The sequence below is a fragment of the Lemur catta genome, chromosome 13 (assembly GCF_020740605.2).
Source record: "Lemur catta isolate mLemCat1 chromosome 13, mLemCat1.pri, whole genome shotgun sequence".
Taxonomy (NCBI): domain Eukaryota; kingdom Metazoa; phylum Chordata; class Mammalia; order Primates; family Lemuridae; genus Lemur; species Lemur catta.
Window position 1 is genome coordinate 5,512,267 of NC_059140.1, and position 19,159 is coordinate 5,531,425.

Genomic DNA, 19,159 nt, shown 5'->3' on the forward strand with positions numbered 1-19,159 from the left:
TATGTAGATTTGTTCATTCATTTGTTCTTTCTTTCTTCCTGATATGTGAATATTTTTACAAATATAAATTTTACGTTTTTGAGGCATATATCTTGATGATTTGATATACGTGTACATTGTGTAACGATTATTAACACAATGAACTTAACATATCCATCATCTCACATAGCTGCTGAATTTTTTTGGGGGGTGGGAACACTTAAAGTCTACTCTCAATCTACTTAAGAGAGTATTAATTAATCTCAAGTATACAATATGCTACTGTTCACTATATTTGCAATCCTGTACATAAGATCACCCGAATTTATTCATCTTGTAAATGGAATTTTGTAGTCTTTGGGAAATATCTCCTCGTTTTTATCACCTCCCCCCCACCACCATTGGCACCCAACATTCTACTCTCTACTTCTGTGATCTCTACTTTTTTAAGATTCCACAAATAACTCATATTATACAGTAATTGTATTTCTCTATTTTATTTCAGTTACCATAATTTCCACCTGGTTCATCCATCCATTTTGTCACAAATGTTAGCATTGATTTTTTTTTTCCTTACGGTTGAAAAATACTATATATTGTGAATAATCTGCTATTAATATAAGAGAGCAAATGTCTCTTTGTATTACTGATTTCATTTCCTTTGGATATATACACAGAAGTGAGATTGAAAGATTGTATAATACTGTTCTTTTTAATATTCAAGGCGCCTCCATACTGCTTGCCATAATGGCTTCATCAGTTTGCATTCCCTCTGACCTTGTACAAGAGTTTCCTTTTCTCCTTACTTTTGCTGACATTTATTATCTCTTGATTTTTGATAACAGAAATTATAATAGGTATTAGATGATATCTCATTGTGATTTGACTTGCATTTGCCTGATGAATAATGATGTTGAACATTTTTTCATAAACGTATTTGCCACTTTTATGTCTTCTTTGGAGAAATATTTACTCATGTCCTTTGCACATTTTAAAGTCAGATTTACTTTTTGTTTTTTTGCTATGAGTTAAGATCCTTATATATGTTAGATATTATATTCATCAGATGTATATTTTATTTCTTGGGTTGTTCTTTTATGTTGCTCTTTGTTTGCTTTGCGGTGGAGAACCTTTTTAGTTTGTTGTAGTCTCACTTGTTTTTGTTTTTTGCTTTTATTGCTTGTACTTTTTTGGTGTGATATAAAAAATCAGTGCCAAGGCTAATGTCGAAGAGGTTGTTCCCTATGCTTTCTTCTAGAAGTTATGTAGTTTCTGATATTACATTTAATGTTAATCCATTTTGAGTTAATTTTTGTATTGGCTTTGAATGTCCAGTTTCATTCTTGTGCATGGGGATAGCCACTTGTTATTATCATTTATTGAAGAAACTATACTTTCTCCTTTGTGTCTTATATCTTGGCGCCCTTGTCAAAAACTAGTTGACTGTATACTTATGGGTTCTTTCTGCTTTCTCAATTCTTTTCCGTTGGTCCATGTGTCTTTTTAGGCCAGTATGATAACTCTTGATTAGTATAGCTTTGTAATAGTCTGAAATCAAGAAGTGTGAAGACTCTAGCATTGTTTTCTCTCAGGATTGTGTTGGCGATGTGGGGTCATTTGTGGTTTCATATAAATTTTCAAAATTTTTACTATTTCTGCAAAAAATGTTATTGGAATTTTCATAGGGATTTAATAGGAATTGTAGATGGCTTTGTACAGTATGGAAATTTTATATTAATTATTCCAATCCATAAACAAGGATATCTTTTCATTTATTTTCATCTTCCATTATATTAATTAAGGTCAGATCTTATAAATAGATTGTTTACTTCCTTTTTAAAATTTAGTCTTAAGAGTTTTATAGTATTTAATTCTATTATAAGTGGGATTGTTTTCTTCACTTTTTTCTCAGTTTATTTATTTTTGTTCTTGTTGTTTTGTTCTGTTTTGTTTTTTTTTTTTTTTTTTTTTTTTGAGACAGAGTCTTGCTCTGTTGCCTGGGCTGGAGTACCATGGCATCAGCCTACCTGGCAGCAACCTCAAACTCCTGGGCTCAAGCAATCCTCCTGCCTCAGCCTCCCAAGTAAGTTGGGACTACAGGCACTCCACCACCACACCAGGCTATTTTTTTTTTCTATTTTTAGTAGAGATAGGGGTCTCACTCTTGCTCAGGCTGGTCTTGAACTCCTGACCTCAAGTGATCCTCACACCTTGGCCTCCCAGAGTGCTAGGATTACAAGTGTGAGCCACCATGCCCAGCCAGTTTATTGTTAGTGTATAGAAATGTTACTGAGTTTTGAATGTTGATTTGGTGACCTGCAACTTTAGTGAATGGATTTATTAGGTCTAAATTTTTTTCATATAGTCTTTATGGTTTTCTATATATTGGATCACTTCATCTGGAAGCAGAGAGAATTTTACTTCTTTATTTATGATTTGAATGTCCTTTATTTTTCTTAATTGCTCTGGCTTGATCTTATAGTATTATGTTTAATAAAAGTAGTGAGATTGGGTATCTTTGTCTTCCTTTTGATACTAAAGAAAAACCTTTTGGCGTATCACTATATTGAGTATAATGATATCTGAGGGCTTGTTATATCTGATCTTTATTGTGTTGATATACATATCTTTGTATGTATATTGTTTCAAGTTTTTATTATTACAGTGTATTGAATTTTGTCAAATGCTCTAATCTTTTAAGATGACCCTATGATTGATATCTTTTATTGTTATTGTAGTTTATCATTTTTATTAATTTGGACATGTTGAAACATTCTTGCATCCCGAGTATAAATCCTACCTCTTCATCGTGTATGATCTTTTTTCTTTTCCACCCCTCTATGTTCTTTTTAATGTGTTGATGAACTTGGTTTCTAGTATTCTGTTGAGAATCTCTGCTTGTATCTTCATCAAAGATAATGGTTTGTGGTTTTCTTTCTTGTATTGGCCTTATCTGGCTTTAGTATGAGGGTAATGATGGCCTCATAAGGTGAGTTTGGAAGTGTCTCCCCCTTTCCGTTTTTTGAAGTTCAGGAAGGATTGAAATTCTTCTCTTGTTATATTTTCCTTTTTTAATCTACTGAAAAGTTTTTCAATTCTATTTTCTTTTAAAAACTCAACTTTTAATTATTTTTGGTCTGTTCTATTATCTTTCTAGCCTTTATTTAAATTTGTTGATCTAATCTATATTATTTCCTTCGTTATGCAAACATTAGGATTATTTTGTTCTTTCTCTTTAAGTTCCTTGGAGATTAAAGTTAGGTTGTTTATTTAAGATCTTTCTTTTTCTCTAAATGTCAAAACTATCATTATAAACTTGTCTTAGCACTGCTTTTGTTGCATCCCAGAAGTTTTCATTTGTCATGTTTCCAATTTCATTCTTCTCCAAATACTTCTTGATTTCCCTTTCGATTTCTTCATTGATTATTCAGGGACAAGATTTTTACTCTCTAGATATCTGTCAGTTTGCGATTTTCCTTCTGCTATTGATTTTTACTTTTATATCATTGTGATCAGAAAAAAAACTTGATATACTTTTAATCTTAAATTTGATAAGACTTTTTGGCCCAACCTATTCTCTATCTTGGAGAATATTCCATGTGTTCATGAGAAGAATATGTAGTCTCATAATGTTGAATGGAATGTTGTATGTATGTCTGTTAGATCCATTTGGTCTATACTGTTTTACAAGTGCGCTCTTTTCTTATTAGTGTTCTGTCTGAATGATCTACGTATTGTTTTAAGTAGGGTGAAATCCTCTTTTATTATTGTATTTTTATCTATTTCTCCCTATAGTTCTGTTAATGTTCACTTTGTATATTTAGGAGCTCCAGTGTTGTATGTACATGTATGTTTAATTGTATGTCCTCTTGACAAATTAACCTCTTTGTTATTATATAGTGAATGTTTTTGACTTGTGGCAGATTTTGTGACAGATTTTGCCTGGAAGCCTATTTTGTCAAATATAAGTATAACCACACCTGAACTTACATATATGTATATAATTTGCATGGAATATCTTTTTTCATTCTTTCACTTTTAGCCTGTTTGTCCTTAAATCAAAAGTGAGTCTCCTGTACGGCAGCATATTATTTGCTTTTTTTTTTTTTTTTAAGTATTCAGCCAATGTGTTTTATTCCATTTTCTGCTTCTATAACAGAATACTACAGACTGGGTACTTTATGAAGAATAAAAGTTTATTTGGCTTGTGATTCTTGAGGCTGGGCAGGCCAGCAGCATCACAGTGACTTCTGGTGAAGGCCTTTTTACTGCAACATAACATGAAGGAAAACCAAAGAACTGAGGGAGACGGGGTATGCACCCACACAGAGCTTTTTTTTTTTTTTTTTTTTTTTTTCTCGTAATAACAGATCTATGGTAATAACTAACACACTCCTATAATTAGAAAAAAGAAACAATCTGTTTATTTTGCCTTCTGGGCCTAATCCCTTCTTAAAGGTCCCACCTCTTAATTCCGTCATAATGGTAATTAAATTTGAACATACATTTTAGAGCTAATAATCAGTCTATAACAGTCTCTTTTTATTGGATAATTTAGTCTCTTTCTACATAATTATGGCTAGGAAAGGACTTTCTATTGTAATTTTGGTTTTTTTCTATCCATTTTATAGTTCATTTATTTATGCTGTCTTCTCTTTTTCTGACTTTTTATTTGTTTTGTTGGTATATGCTTTGATTACCTTCTTTCTTTTGTGTATGTACTACAGTAATTTTTCTGGTGGTTATCATATGACTTATGTACAACATTTTGTACTTATAACAGTCTAGCTTAAGATGGTAACAATTTAACTTCCATGCATAGAAAAAACTCAACAAATTTTCTCCCTCCACACATTTTGTACTGTTTATTTTCCACTTTACAACTTTTTGTATTGTGTGTCCATTAAACTATTTTAGCTATCTTTATTTTTAATGGTTTTGTTTTGTAGCTTTCATACTATAGTGAAGAGTGATTTATGTACTACCATTACAATGTTAGAGGATTCTCAATTTCACTTTGTATTTAGTGTTTCCAGTGAGAAACTTTTATGTTTTCATATTGTTAGCATTCCTTCATTTCGTGTTGAAGAATTACTTTCAGCATTTCTTATAAGACAGGTGTAGTAGTCATGAATTCCTTCAACTTTTTTTTTTTTTTTTGGCTTGGTAATGTCTTATCTCTTCTTTATTTCTAAAGGACAGCTTCGTCAGACACAGTCTTTTTATTTGTGAGAGGTTTTTCTTTTTTCCTTTCTCTAGCACTTTGAATATATGGTCTCACTTCCATCTTGCCTGCCAGTTTTCTGCTGAAAAATCTGCTGATAATCTTATAAAAAGTCCCTTGTATGTGAAGAATGTGTAATCTCTTGCTGCTTTCAAGATGCTCACTTTGTCTTTGCATTTTTCCAATTACAATGTGTCCTGGGACAATCTTCATTGAGTTCTCCTTGCTTTAGGTATTTTGAGATTCAGTGAAACTGGATGTCTACAGACTTTTCTAGATTTAGAGGGTTTTAAGACATTATGTTCTTAAATAACTTTTTTCTCTTTCTCCATCCTCTGAAATTCAAAAATGCACATATTTGTTCACTTAATGATATACTATCAGACCCATATACTTTCTTCACTCTTTTATTTTCTTTGTAATTGGCTACTTTCAAATTATCTAATATTTGAGTTTGCTGAATGTTTATTCTGAATAATTGAGTCTCATCTAAAAGCTTTTTATCTTTTTTATTTCTCTATTAAAATTCTCATGTTGTATATGCATTGTTTTATGATTTTTTTTTAGAGTTTTCTATCTGATTTCTTTTGTTTTTCACTGAGATGAATCCTTTGTTAGCCAATTCTTAGATTTTTATTTCTTGGGAGATGATTACTGATGCTTTATTAGTTACTTTTATTTGTGAACATATTTGCATGACTCTTTATTATCTGGATAGCCTTGTGTTTGTGTCTCTGAATCTGAAGGACCAAACACCTCTTCCAGTACTTATAAACAAATTTTGGGAGGTAATCACCTTCTTCTAGTGGGTCTCTGGGCTGATGAGATTTTTTTCTGAGATTACAGTTGAGTGAGTTTGGAGCCAAGTCATATGACTGTTACTGGGTCTGCAGTGGGTTCCATGGTTGACAGACTTGTTATCAAAGGATCAAACAGTTGTGGATCCTGGCTATTCCCTGGAAAGGCTGAACTTTTTCAGGATTTTGATCAGTAGAATTGGTGATGGGACAAGAAACTGCAGTTGTTTCTGCAAATGAAGCATAATGGATGTGGACAGGTGTGGCTTCTCTTGGGTCTCTGGGAGTGCTCTCAGTCATTGAACAGGTCCTTGGATGGGCAGGACTGACCCTTGATGATGGTTGAGAGGAGCTGGAACATATGTATAGGGCTGCTGCAGAATACACAGTGAGGAAAAAGTCTTCAGGTCTGTCTCTGGGTCCATAACATGTTTCCCATGAGCTTTTTGGGTCAGCAGGATTCTTCAGGGACTAAAGCTGGGTAACAAGGCGATTTTAAGATTCACAGTGAGACTAATGTTAGCAGGCCTGGCTCCATGGGCACAGATGTGTGTGCTTCCAGACGTCCCACATCAAGCAAAATTGGTCCTGGACTGTGACCAAGGCCAGATTACCTTGCCCCTTCAAGATCAACTTTCAGATCAATATTGGAGCTTGTACATTCAGGAGTACAGATGGGGGTTTCTCTCTCAGGGTCCCTGTGTGGGCAGAATTTTTCCTATACCATGGCTAAGAGGTAAAGAAGGTGGGTTTTAGGCTGCTTCAGTGGCCAGTGATAGGACTAAGGTCTACAGGCCTGTCATTAGAGACAGAGGTGGATATGAATCCTCCTGTGTGTCTTGGCAGATAGTGCTAGTGACAGGACCAAGGTCAAATGGGCTATAACTAAGCCTACAGTGGAATGTGGTCATTTTTTGTTCTGTTGCCAGAACTATTATTGGCAAGTCTGCTGCTTGTTCATGGACCTGCCTTCTCAAAATGGTCCTCCTGGATCTTGGGCTCCTCCAGGTTGTCACAGACTCTGACCTGAATTCCAACACTCTCATAAAGGCTGCTTTGTTTGGGCACGGCTGTCACAGTCTGCAGTGTGGGATATGAGTGGGAGACCTCCTATTCTGTCATCTTGCTTATATTACTCTCCTGTATGTTTCACTTTCTGAAATGTTGTGTGTCAAATGTGTCTGTGGTTTTTAGATTCAAAAGTTCAAAAATAAAATTCTAAATTTACATGTTATGTAAGAAGTAAATTAAATTACTAGTGGGCACCACATATTTATTAAAATATTTGGTTGTAGGTTCAAGTTTATTGCAGGCAACAAGGTATCATTAAAATTTATATCCATTTTTCCCGGCCTATATTTAAATGATGCTATAATTTAATCCCAAATGTTTACTATTAATTTCAGTAATTCACACCATATTTTACAACATTTATGTCATTTCTTCATTTGAAAATATCAAGCATTTTTTAGCTTCCAAAGGCTGCATTCTTTCTGGTATCATTTGGGTAAAAATAGCAACAGTCTCCATGGGTACACACAATTAAAAAGTTAGATATTGAAAATTTTTTTTTTGAGACAGGATCTCACTGTGGTGCTAAAAATTATTTTTTAATAGTATATCTATGTTGTCCTCAGTATTTTATGCATCAAAATTTCTCTTATTTTTTTTCAGGTTTATATTACTGTGTTTCTTTCTTGGGTATATGTTTCCTCAGATGAGTTAATTATATTTTTTATTTTTAACCTTAATATTATGAATTGGTTGATAATGTTCAACTCTGTACACTTTAAGTTGATATGGTATATATTTTATGTATGCATTTGGCAAATATCTGTTGTCAGTAAAAATATCTGTATATTTCGCCTTTATAAATTTTGCCCATACTTGTTCAGCACTAATCTTGTGTGTGAATGTATGTGTGTGTGTGTGTGTGTGTGTGTGTGTATGTGTGTGTTGTCAATGATTTTTTTATCCTGCCTAGGTGAGTAGTGAAGGAAATAGCCGTAAATTTACAATGTATTTATTGTTTGAATCTATATTATGTGAGAGAAACATTTTTGTTATTTAAAGGCGATTTTTGAAAAGCTTTGTAATTGTCTTTTTTAGGTAGTCAAATTTATAATTGTGGTGAAAAACACAATTGTGATGAAATTGTCATCTCAAACATTTTTAAGCACTACTGTACAGTTGAGTAGTGTTAAGTATATTCACGTAGTTTTTCAACAGATTTCTAGATCATTTTTACCTTACAAAAGTAAGAGTGAATACCCATTAAACAATAAGTTTTCTTTTCTATCTCCCTCTAACTCCTGAAGAATATCATTCTACTTTCTGTTTCTATGAGTTTGACTACTTTAGATATTTCATATAATTATAATGATAATTATCTCTTTCTTTGTTATGGTCATATTTTACTTATCTTTATATCTTCAGGGTTTGTCCTTAGTATAGTATGTGGCAAGATGACCTTTTTTAAGGGTAAATAATATTCCATGCTATGTGTGTACCACATTTTCTTTATCTACTTATCCATAAAGGGACATTTGGGTTGCCTCCAAGTAGTCGTTTGAGAATAATGCTGCAATGTCCATAAATGTGCAAAAGTCTATTCCATGTTCTGTGTTCTACTGTGAACATGTTTGAGATATTTTGGATACACTGATTTAGTACCATCTGTATATTCTTGCTTTTGTTGCCTAATCCTTTGAAGTTATATCCAAGAAATCATTGTAAGGAACTGTCATGAAGCTTCCTCTTTGTATATTCTTCTAGGAGTTTAATAGTTATAGGTCTTACATTTAAGTTTTAGTCTATATTTTTAATTGACACATGGTAATTGTGCATATTTAGTGGGTAGGATTTGATGTTTCACATATGTATTGAATAATGATGAAATAATATTTAATGTATCCATTACCTCATGCATTTATTAACATCCACAAGCCACTCTTTTAGCTATTTTGTAATATACAATAACTTACTATTAACCACTAGCTATTTTGTAATATACAATAACTTACTATTAACCACTGCTACCTCACTATGCAATAGAAAACCAAAACATGTTCCTAATTGTAATTTTGTACCTGTTAACCAACCTCACCTTATCCTCCCCTTCCCTCAGTCTCTGATAACTATTGTTCTACTCTCTGCTTCTATGATATCAACTTTTTTTTTTATTTTTAGATTCCATGTATGAGTACAATCATACAGTATTTGTCTTTTTGTATCTGGCTTATTTCATGTAACATGGTGTCCTTAAGATCCATCCATGTTTCTATGTCAGTACCATGCTGTTTTGGTTGCTGTAGCTTTCTAGTAAATTTGTAAAGTCAGGTACTGTGATGCCTCCAGTTTTTTTTTTTTTTCTTTTTGCTCAGAATTCTTTGTCTATTTGGGGTCTTTTCTAGTTTCATATAAATTTTTAGCATTTTTTTTTTAAGTTTCTGTGAAGAATGTAATTTTTATTTTGGTAGAAATTGCAACAAATCTGTACATCACTTTGGATAGTATGGACATTTAAAGATTATTTTTCCATTCCTTAAACACAAGATAACTTTCCATTTATTCACATGTATTTCAATTTCTTCATCCATGTCTTATAGTTTTCAGTGTAGATGTCTCTCACCATTTCAATTAAGTTTATTGCTGGGTATCTTAATTTTTTATCACTAGTACAGTTGCAGAAAAAGCATTTGACAATATTCCTTTATGATTAAAACACTCAACAAAATAGGTATGAAAGGTATGTATATCAACACAATAAAGGCCATATATGACAAAGCAATGTTAACATTATAGTGAACAGGGAAATACTGAAAGCTTTTTCTTTGAGTTTTGGAACAAGACAAGAATACCTGTTGTCACCACTTCTATTCAACATAGTACTGTCAGTCATCATGAGAGCAGTGAGAGAGAGAAAGAATTAAAGTCATTCAAATTGGAAAGTAGCTTGTCAAATTGTCCTTGTTTGTAGACAAAGTGATCTTATATAAAAAACCCCTAAAGACTACACCACACATACACACACACAAACACACACATATGCACACACACAAACGTACACACACATACAAAAAGTATTGGAAGTATTTAAAAAATTAGTAGAGTTACAGAATACAAAGTCACTATAAAAATTAGCAGCATTTCTGTACCAACTGTGTACTGAAAAAGAAATTTTAAAATTCCATTTAGAATAGCTATTAAAAAAATGTCAGTCCATTGTGAGTTCATGTTTGTATACAGTGCCAAGTAAAGTCCAATTTCAAATGGCACCATTGGATTTCCAATATTCCCAACTTTATTTTTTGAAGAGACTGTATTTTTCTCATTGTGATGTTTTAGAACCCATGTTGCAGATAAGTTGACTATATACATGAGGGTTTATTTCTGGGCTTTCTAATCTGTTCCATCATTTATTTTTCTGCCTTTATGCCAGTACAGTACTGTTTTGAATATTATAGCTCTGTAATATATTTTGAAATCGGAAAATATGATTGCTCTAACATTGTTTGTCTATGCCAATATTTGTTTTGTTTTGTTTTATGGTTTGAGATTCTGTAGGAATTCTAGAACATTTTAACACTTACGGAAAAACTTACATTTGTATTTTGATTGCGATTTCATCAAATCTCTATCACTTTGGGTATTATTGATATATTAACAATATTAAGTGTCTTAACTCTTGAACAAGAGTATTTTCAGTAGTTTTTTTTTATTTTTACATCATTGTAGACATGTCACATTTCTTTTGATTTTTACATCTAATTTTATTCTATTGTAGTCACAAATAATACTTTGTGTGATTTTTATTTGCTTAAATTTGTTGAGATTCATTTTGTGTCTTAATAGGTAGTCCATCTGGCATAATGTGCTATGTGTACTTCAAAATAGTGTGTATTCTGCTCTTCTTGAGTGGAGAGTTCAGTATATGACTTTTAGGGGTATACATGATCTATAGTGTTGTTCAGGTGTTCTGTTTCCTTTTTTTCTTCTGTCTGATTTTTTTCTTTTCAATATTGAATGTGGGGTATCAAATTCTCCTACTATTATTGTGCTGCTGTCTGCTTCATACCTCAGTTCTGTAAAAGGTTGTTTTATATACTTGGGTCTATGGTGGTAAGTACATATGTATTAATACTTGTGATAGTTTACTGATTAATAGACTTTTATTAATATATAATGCCATTCATTGTCCTTTGTGGCAATTTTTGATGTAACATGTATTTTGTCAGTGTGAGATTATTTGACATTGAATTCAATACTTTTTTTTTCTATTTTACTTTTAGCCCATGTGTGTCCTTACATCTAAAGTGTGTCTTTTGTATAAAGCACAGAGTTAGATCTTGTTTCTTGAGTTCATTCAGACAAAATGTTTTTGGATTGATTTAATTTATTTCCATAGAAAATAATTACTGAAAGGGAATGACTTGTTACATTTTATTTATATGTATAGCTCTTATAGCTACTTTGTTCTTGTTTTCTTTTACTATTTTCCTTTGTATTTGGTTGGTTTTTGTAGTTACGTGTTTTGATTTTTTTCTCATTTCCTTTTGTGTATCTAGTATTTTTTTTTAATTTTTTTTTTCTTTTAAACCCCAGGAGCATTGGGATGTATGTCTACTATAGATATTTTCTTTGTGGTCACCATAGATATTGCATAAAACGTGAAAATTATAACAAACTATTTTAATCTGAAAACTTTAATTTCATACAAAGCCCCTACCTTTTTACATTCCCAGTTGCATTCTATTGATGTCACAAATTACATATTTTGCTATTGTGTATTCATTAACACAAATTTATGGTTAATTTAAGGGTTTGCTTTTTCAAATCTCTAGCAAAATTGAACATATTTTATGCATCATCATTATGATAACACAATACTAAATGTATGGATATAATTACTTCACCATAGAACTTTACATATTCACATAACTGTGTGGCTCATATTTTACTTTTCAACATGAAGAACTGACTCTATTTAGCATTTCATTCAAGGTATGTCTTTTGGATATGAATTTATTAAGCTCTTTGTTTGATCTTGGAAATTTTTTATTTTTAACTAATCTTTAAAGACAGTTTTGCCAGAAATAGTGTTCTTGGTTGGTAATTGTCATTTTCTGAGTATTTAAAATATATTGTCCTACACTTTCCTGGCCTGCAAAGTTTTTTGCTAAAAAGAATCTGTTGATCATCCTGTAGGAATGCCCTTGTACATGACAATGTAACGTTTTTCTTGCTGATTTCAAGATTCTCTTGGTTTATGACTTTTAAATTTTTCATTATATGATGTGTCTTGTTTTGTGTATGTTTGTGTTGTTCCTAGAGTAGGTTAATTTTATGCCATTTTCTCCCTGAAATTTAGAAAATTCTCAGGTGTTGATTCTTCATTTAAGCTCCCTGCCCATTTTTCTTTCTTTTCTCATTATAGAAATCCTATTATGACTATTTTGGCGTGCTTGATGGTAATGAAAATTCCCTTAAGCTCTCTTCACTTTTGTTTCTTTGTTTTGCTCTCTTGACTAAAATTTCAAATGACCTGTTATCAAGGTTGCTGATTGTTTCTTCTACTAAATTAAATCTGCTATCAACCCTATCTAGTGAATCTTTAAATTCAGTTATTTTATTTTTCAGGTCCATACTTTATATTTGTGGGGTTTTTTTTTTAGTTTTAATCTCTTTAAATCTCTTTTTCTTTATGCATTTTTTCCTCCCTTTATTTAGTTGTTTGTGTTCATTTACCTGATAAAGCATCTTTAAAGTAGATATTTTTAATCCTTTTAAAATTACTTTATAGATTTTCACTTCTTTAGGGTCACTTGAATATTTATTTTTATACTTTCATTGGACTATGTTACTTGGTTTCTTTGATGTCTTGTGATTTTTGTTGAGGTGTTTGCCGTTTAAAAAACAGCTACCTATTCCATCCTTTAGGGAATGGCTTTATACAAGGAAAATTTGGCACTGTACAGCCATACTAGACATTCTGGGCACTTATCCAAACTGTTGGCAGGATGTCTCTTCTCTGGAGTCTGCATATATTTTCCAATTAAAAAGGTTTTCCTAATTCTTCTTAAGAGCCCTTAATATTTACCTTCTATGGTAAATTCCATATGTGCTGCATTCTCTCTATTGCTGTAATAGTTACTCATGTTTGTTCTCAGTGGACTCAACATGTCATTTAAACTAAATCTCCATTTCTTTTCAGCACTGCATATTAAAGGAAGCAATGAACAGTCTTTGGAAAGCCCCAGAGAAACCCAGGATGTTGGATACAGAATTGGATTAAGTGCTCAGCCAAATATTTCTGAAGACCAGAGATTTAAAATTGAAGAGGATATTTCTAAATGTGATCAGTTTGATGGGTCCTTTGTTAAAAGTTTAGTATTCTTCCATCAACAGATAATACCATTTTGTGCCAGAATCTACAAATGTGATCCATATTGTAAGGATTCTACCCCATCATCATTGCTTAATCAATATCAGGGAATAGATATTTGGGAAAAACATTACATATCCAATAAAACTTTGATGTCCTTTATCCAGGACTCTTCTCTAAATAATTACCAAGATATTTATATTAATGAGAGAAATTGTCAATGCAATGAACTTGAAAAAACCTTGAACCAAGACTCTTGCTTAAGAAAATATCAGAAATCTCAACATCCGGATATCCAGAACAAATATAAAAAATGTGAGAAAGTCTTTAATCAAGCTTTAAAGCTTATTAGCAATGAGAATATCCACATTCAAGAGTATTCTCACAAATGTAATGAATGTGTAGAAGCTTTTACCCAGTCAGGGAAACATTCTGAAAATCAGGAAGTGAATATTAGAGAAAACTCATACAGATGTAATAAACATGGGAAAGTTTTTAGTCAGTCATCCAATCTAAGAAAACATAACATAATCCATACTGAAGAAAACCTTTGCAAATGTAAAGAATGTGGCAAAACCTTTGACCAGAGTTCACAGTTTCAACAATATCAGAAAATTTATACTGGAGAAAAACCTTACAAATGTAAAGGAAGTAGTAAAGTCTTTCCTTGTTCCTCAAATCTTACTGTGCATCAAAAAATTCATAGTGGAGATAAACGCTATAAATGTAAAGAGTGTGGCAAAGCCTTTAACCATAATTCAAGCCTTACTCAACATCAGAGAATTCATTCTGGAGAAAAGCCCTACAAATGTAACAAATGTGGCAAAGCCTTTAATCAGCTGGGAAGCCTTAGACAACATCACCAAATTCATACTGGAATAAAACCCTACAAATGTGAAGAATGTGGCATATCTTTTACTCAGTTGGGAAACCTTAGACAACATCAGCGAATTCATACTGGGGTAAAACCCTACCAATGTGAAGAATGTGGCATATCCTTTACTCAGCTGGGAAGCCTTAGACAACATCAGCAAATTCATACTGGAGTGAAACCGTACAAGTGTGAAGAATGTGGCATATCTTTTACTCAGTTGGGAAGCCTTAGACAACATCAGCGAATTCATACTGGAGTGAAACCCTACAAGTGTGAAGAATGTGGCATATCCTTTACTAAGTTTTCAATACTTAGACAACATCAGAGAATTCATACTGGAGAAAAACCTTACAAATGTGAACAGTGTGGAAAAGCCTTTAACTGTAGTTCAAACCTTACTCAACATCAGAGAATTCATACTGGATTGAAACCCCACAGATGTGAAGAATGTGGCATATCCTTTACTCAGCTGGGAAGCCTTAGACTACATCAGCAAATTCATACTGGAGTGAAACCCTACCAATGTGAAGAATGTGGCATGTCTTTTACTCAATTGGGAAGCCTTAGACAACATCAGCGGATTCATACTGGAGTGAAACCCTACAAATGTGAAGAATGTGGCATATCCTTTACTAGGTTTTCAATACTTAGACAACATCAGAGAATTCATACTGGAGAAAAACCTTACAAATGTGAAGAATGTGGCAAAGCCTTTAACTGTAGTTCCAGCCTTACTCAACATCAGAGAATTCATACTGGATTGAAACCCTACAAATGTAAAGAATGTGGCAAAGCCTTTAACCGTAGTTCACACCTTACTCAACATCAGAGAATTCATAATGGAGTGAAACCATACAAATGTAATGAATGTGGCAAAGCCTTTAACTGTAGTTCACATCTTACTCGACATCAGATAGTTCATACTGGAGAAAAACCTTATAAATGTAAAGAATGTGGTAAATCCTTTACCCAGTCTTCAGGCCTTAAACTACATCAGCGAATTCATACTGGAGTGAAACCCTACAAATGTGAAGAATGTGGCATATCCTTTACGAGGTTTTCAATACTTTCTCAACATCAGAGGATTCATACTGGATTGAAACCCTACAAATGTAAAGAATGTGACAAGATCTTTTCCTGTAGTTCACAGCTTACTCAACATCAGAAAATTCATACGACAGAAACCCTATAGATATAAGACTTGTCAAAAGAGTTTTACCTAAAATATACAACTTAGAAATCGCCATAGAGTTCATAGGAAAAGAAACTTTACATGTGTAATAAGTGCAGGGAAGTATATAATCAAAACTTTAAGTCTGTGTGTATCAGGGCATTCACAAAAGTAAATACTAATGCACACTTTCAGATTTTACACTAAGAGTATTTATTGTAGAGAACAATGCAAAGTCAAAACAATTAGGTAATTTATTTGATTATATTTTTCAAAAGGGCAAGAACATTGATGTTTGGGTAAATATAATTATATTCAGTGGCTACTTTGTGTTGAAAGTACCTGAAATTTTCAGAAGCAAATATTACTGATGTAATTCTATTCTCAAATTACTTAATGCTTTACTTTAATCCCTATTGTTTATGGGAAAATATGAGTTCTCTTGTTTCTCCATAAGCGCTATGAGAGGCCATTCAATGTTAGGTGAATATTGTTTATATCAATTTTCCCTTGAAAGTTTAATGGCAAATGTAAAATACATTAAGAAAATCTAAAGAAAGATGATTTTTGTGCTTGAATCATAAAACAAGGATGCATGCAAGCTTACAGTATGTATCCAGGACATTTTTCTTCTGTATTAAAGTAAGACACACATTCTGAATTTTCAACATAAATCAACATAAATCATTTTACCAATTGCTCCTTATGCTCTTTTTAGTAGAATGAAGTAGAAGTCTTGACTATTATTTGATGTTAGGAGACAGAAATCTTGAATGTTATTTGATATGATAGAAATAAAAACATGTTCACAGATATCAGGAAAGTAAAGATAATTCCTGTTTGAAAGGTTCTATATGTATTCAAATAAATGTGCACTAAATAATTAGCCTCAGTCTTTAAAATTAAAGCACAAGTCTAAAATTTCTATATTAGACAAAAGGTAGTGCTTTTTGACTGCTTGTGACCAAGAACATACAATGAGTTTTAAAATGCTTTATTTGGGGTATGGGTTGATTAATTTGTTTTGAGTAATAAAACTAAATGGGTTTTAATGTTTTGACATTAAGGTACAATGAAAGAAATGTTACCCTGCCACCAATGTTAAACTATCTTATCTTGTCCAAGATTATAGTTAACCGATGAAAATAATGTATTATTGAGTAGCACAGTAGAATGCCTTTTCTAGTAATTTCTTCCTGAGGACCTAAAGTTCCAATAATTTGGAGAATATTATTCTCATGTTTACTATTTTGTATGTTTTTCTCTTTTTTGTAACTATGGAAATATTGTGATGCCTATAATAAAGATTATATGGGAGTATATTTTAAATCCATACCTTTAAATCCTAAATCACTATTCATAAAATTTTTACCCAAAATTTTCCTTTGCACATGGCTCTTTTCTCGGTTGATTGAACACAGAGATTGTTTTGATTTACACTGGATATAATATGCAATATATCAAGCTAAAATTAAACTTTGTGTAAGAAAACTATAGAAGAAAAATGCATGTGTGTATTTGTACCTATCAGAAGGAAATGGAAATAGTGGATCAAAACAAATAATTTCAGAATACAGGATAATTGATGATTTAAAAGCAAGCTAGACCTTACAAATTCTCAAAGCAAAGTTAGTTTCTCTACTGTTCATTAAATTTATTTCTCACAAATCTCATTTCTCCAGGGTGCCACATCTCCCCATAAAAACCCTGTCCTTTTACCCTGCTGCCTGTTCAGTTAATTTTATGATTTTATTGTCCTTCAAATTGTTGAACACAGATGGACTGTCACATGCTCACACTTTAGGCTGGGGCAGCTTTCACCCTTCAAGCTGGACAAAACAACAGGATAGATGTTTCTACTGCATCTCCTCACTTTCAAACTTATCCACAAAGCTAACTACTAACATAGATGTGGAGGTTTTCATATCTTCTTCTAATGGTAATTCTTGATCTAACTTTCATATCCTCACCTCGTCTGGTAACTGCTTCTTTGGCCACTTACAGATCTCCTAGAAATGGCCAATCAACTGTTAACACCACATGGTGACCTTGCTTACCCTAGGGGACAATGCAGTTTTCTACTGACAAGTTTTCTAGACTCTCAGGCATTTTAAGGGCATCCTTGTACTCAGTAGTCCACAGGCATCTAACAAATGGGCAACATCTCCCCAGATAGATGATGACGCATGCCCCAGATTTTCTACTCCAATACTTTCTTTTCTTTGCCCATGCTTTAGCACTGGGCTTGTGCTGGGTGACTCTCCAATTGTTTTGTAAAATGTCCATACATGCAAAGTGATGCTCAAATACCAAGAATCCAAAGAAAAGAGGCAGACAAATCCACTTTGTCAGTAGAGGGTAATTAATTGGGTATTTTATGGACAGGTGCATGGTCATGGGTGGCAGCAAGAGAGGTGGATCCCCATGCTGTTACACCCTAGATACAGGACTTACATACCATAGGAAAAGTGTGTACAAATTAATTTACAGGACAATTCCAGTAGACTTTCCAGGAGAAGACAAAAATTCCAGTGCTGTGTACATCATAGGCTGTAATTTGTGTGACAACATCAGGGTTGTTTTGACCTAAGGACAGGGTTGATGTTAATATATGCTGTTACATAAGGAACAGTTGATAAAGTAAATACTTGAGAGGCATTCACAGAGCAGGGGTTAATGAGAAGTCAACATGGCATATTAACATCCAAGAAGGAGTTACTTTAGCTTCCACAGAGCTCCCTCTCTAATTCCATGGAGCCCTTAGGGTTCAAAGGACCCAGTAGGAATTCTCACCCAGGCAGTTTGGATCCATTTGGTTCTCAAAAGGGAATTGAACTTGCATACCTCCCCATTATTCCTATATCTATTCTTCCTTCTTTTTCCTCTCCACAGAAAAAGTTAACGGAAAATTTATAAAATCTTCACAGCAGAAAACACACTACACAGGGTCTACTCATCAAAGAAAAGTGAAGGCCAGGACATGAGGAGCAAGCATTTCAGGGGTGGGGGGCAGAGGAGAGGGCAAGGTTGGAAGAGGTACTGCGTCAGGGGGTGTGTCTGTGTGTGTGTGTGTGTGTTTTACTATGTCACTGAAAGTATCATGTCTAATCCAGGTTAACAAGAAGAGAGATGTGTTTGTCCATGGACAGTTAGGAAGTGTGGAGACAGGAGGCCCTAGAAATGGGATACAGTGACGACAGCTGGACTGTTGAGAAGGGGTGATGAACTGGCAGAGTTAATGTCTCTGGCTCTAATGGAGGTTCAAACTCTTGGCAACTAGCTTTCTCCAGGCTGTTGGGTAGATGTGGTATGGAGTCTTACTTCCTACCCTAAATTAGCCCAACAATACCTCAGGAAGCAAAATCCCTTCTGCTGCTTCTATCTGCACTGCATGGGAAGGGGCTTGCCACATACACTAGGGTTGGGGATGGCAGAGGAATCCCATGGGCCAGGTGGGCAGATGGGCTGCCCATCTTTGGGTTCCAATGTGCCTGCTTGGAACTGACGTGTTTGCTGTGATTGCCCATGCTGCCCCTTTGCAGACACTGCTAATCACAGGATTATTAGCCCAGTGCCCAGTTAGCAGAGGCAGGTGATCCAGATGGCTTATGAGATGGGCCTAGGGGGCTTATGGAAAGGGTCTGGGAAACTCATTCCTAGTGGATCCCTTCTGAATCTTCCATGTAAATGAGTAAGGAAAGTGTTACCACCAATTACCCTGAGAAAACCA

At 33.5% G+C, this 19,159-nt stretch overlaps 1 protein-coding gene across 1 annotated transcript in view; it reads left to right on the forward strand.

Annotated features, from left to right (window-relative positions):
• Positions 1–16,882, forward strand: part of LOC123649449 (zinc finger protein 345-like) — a 62,302-nt gene extending 45,420 nt beyond the window's left edge. The window contains exon 3 of the mRNA XM_045567586.1: positions 13,214–16,882. Within this exon, the coding sequence (XP_045423542.1) occupies positions 13,214–15,450 (2,237 nt within the window). The 3' untranslated portion in view covers positions 15,451–16,882. The remainder of the gene's footprint in view (positions 1–13,213) is intronic.
• Positions 16,883–19,159: the final 2,277 nt, after the last annotated feature.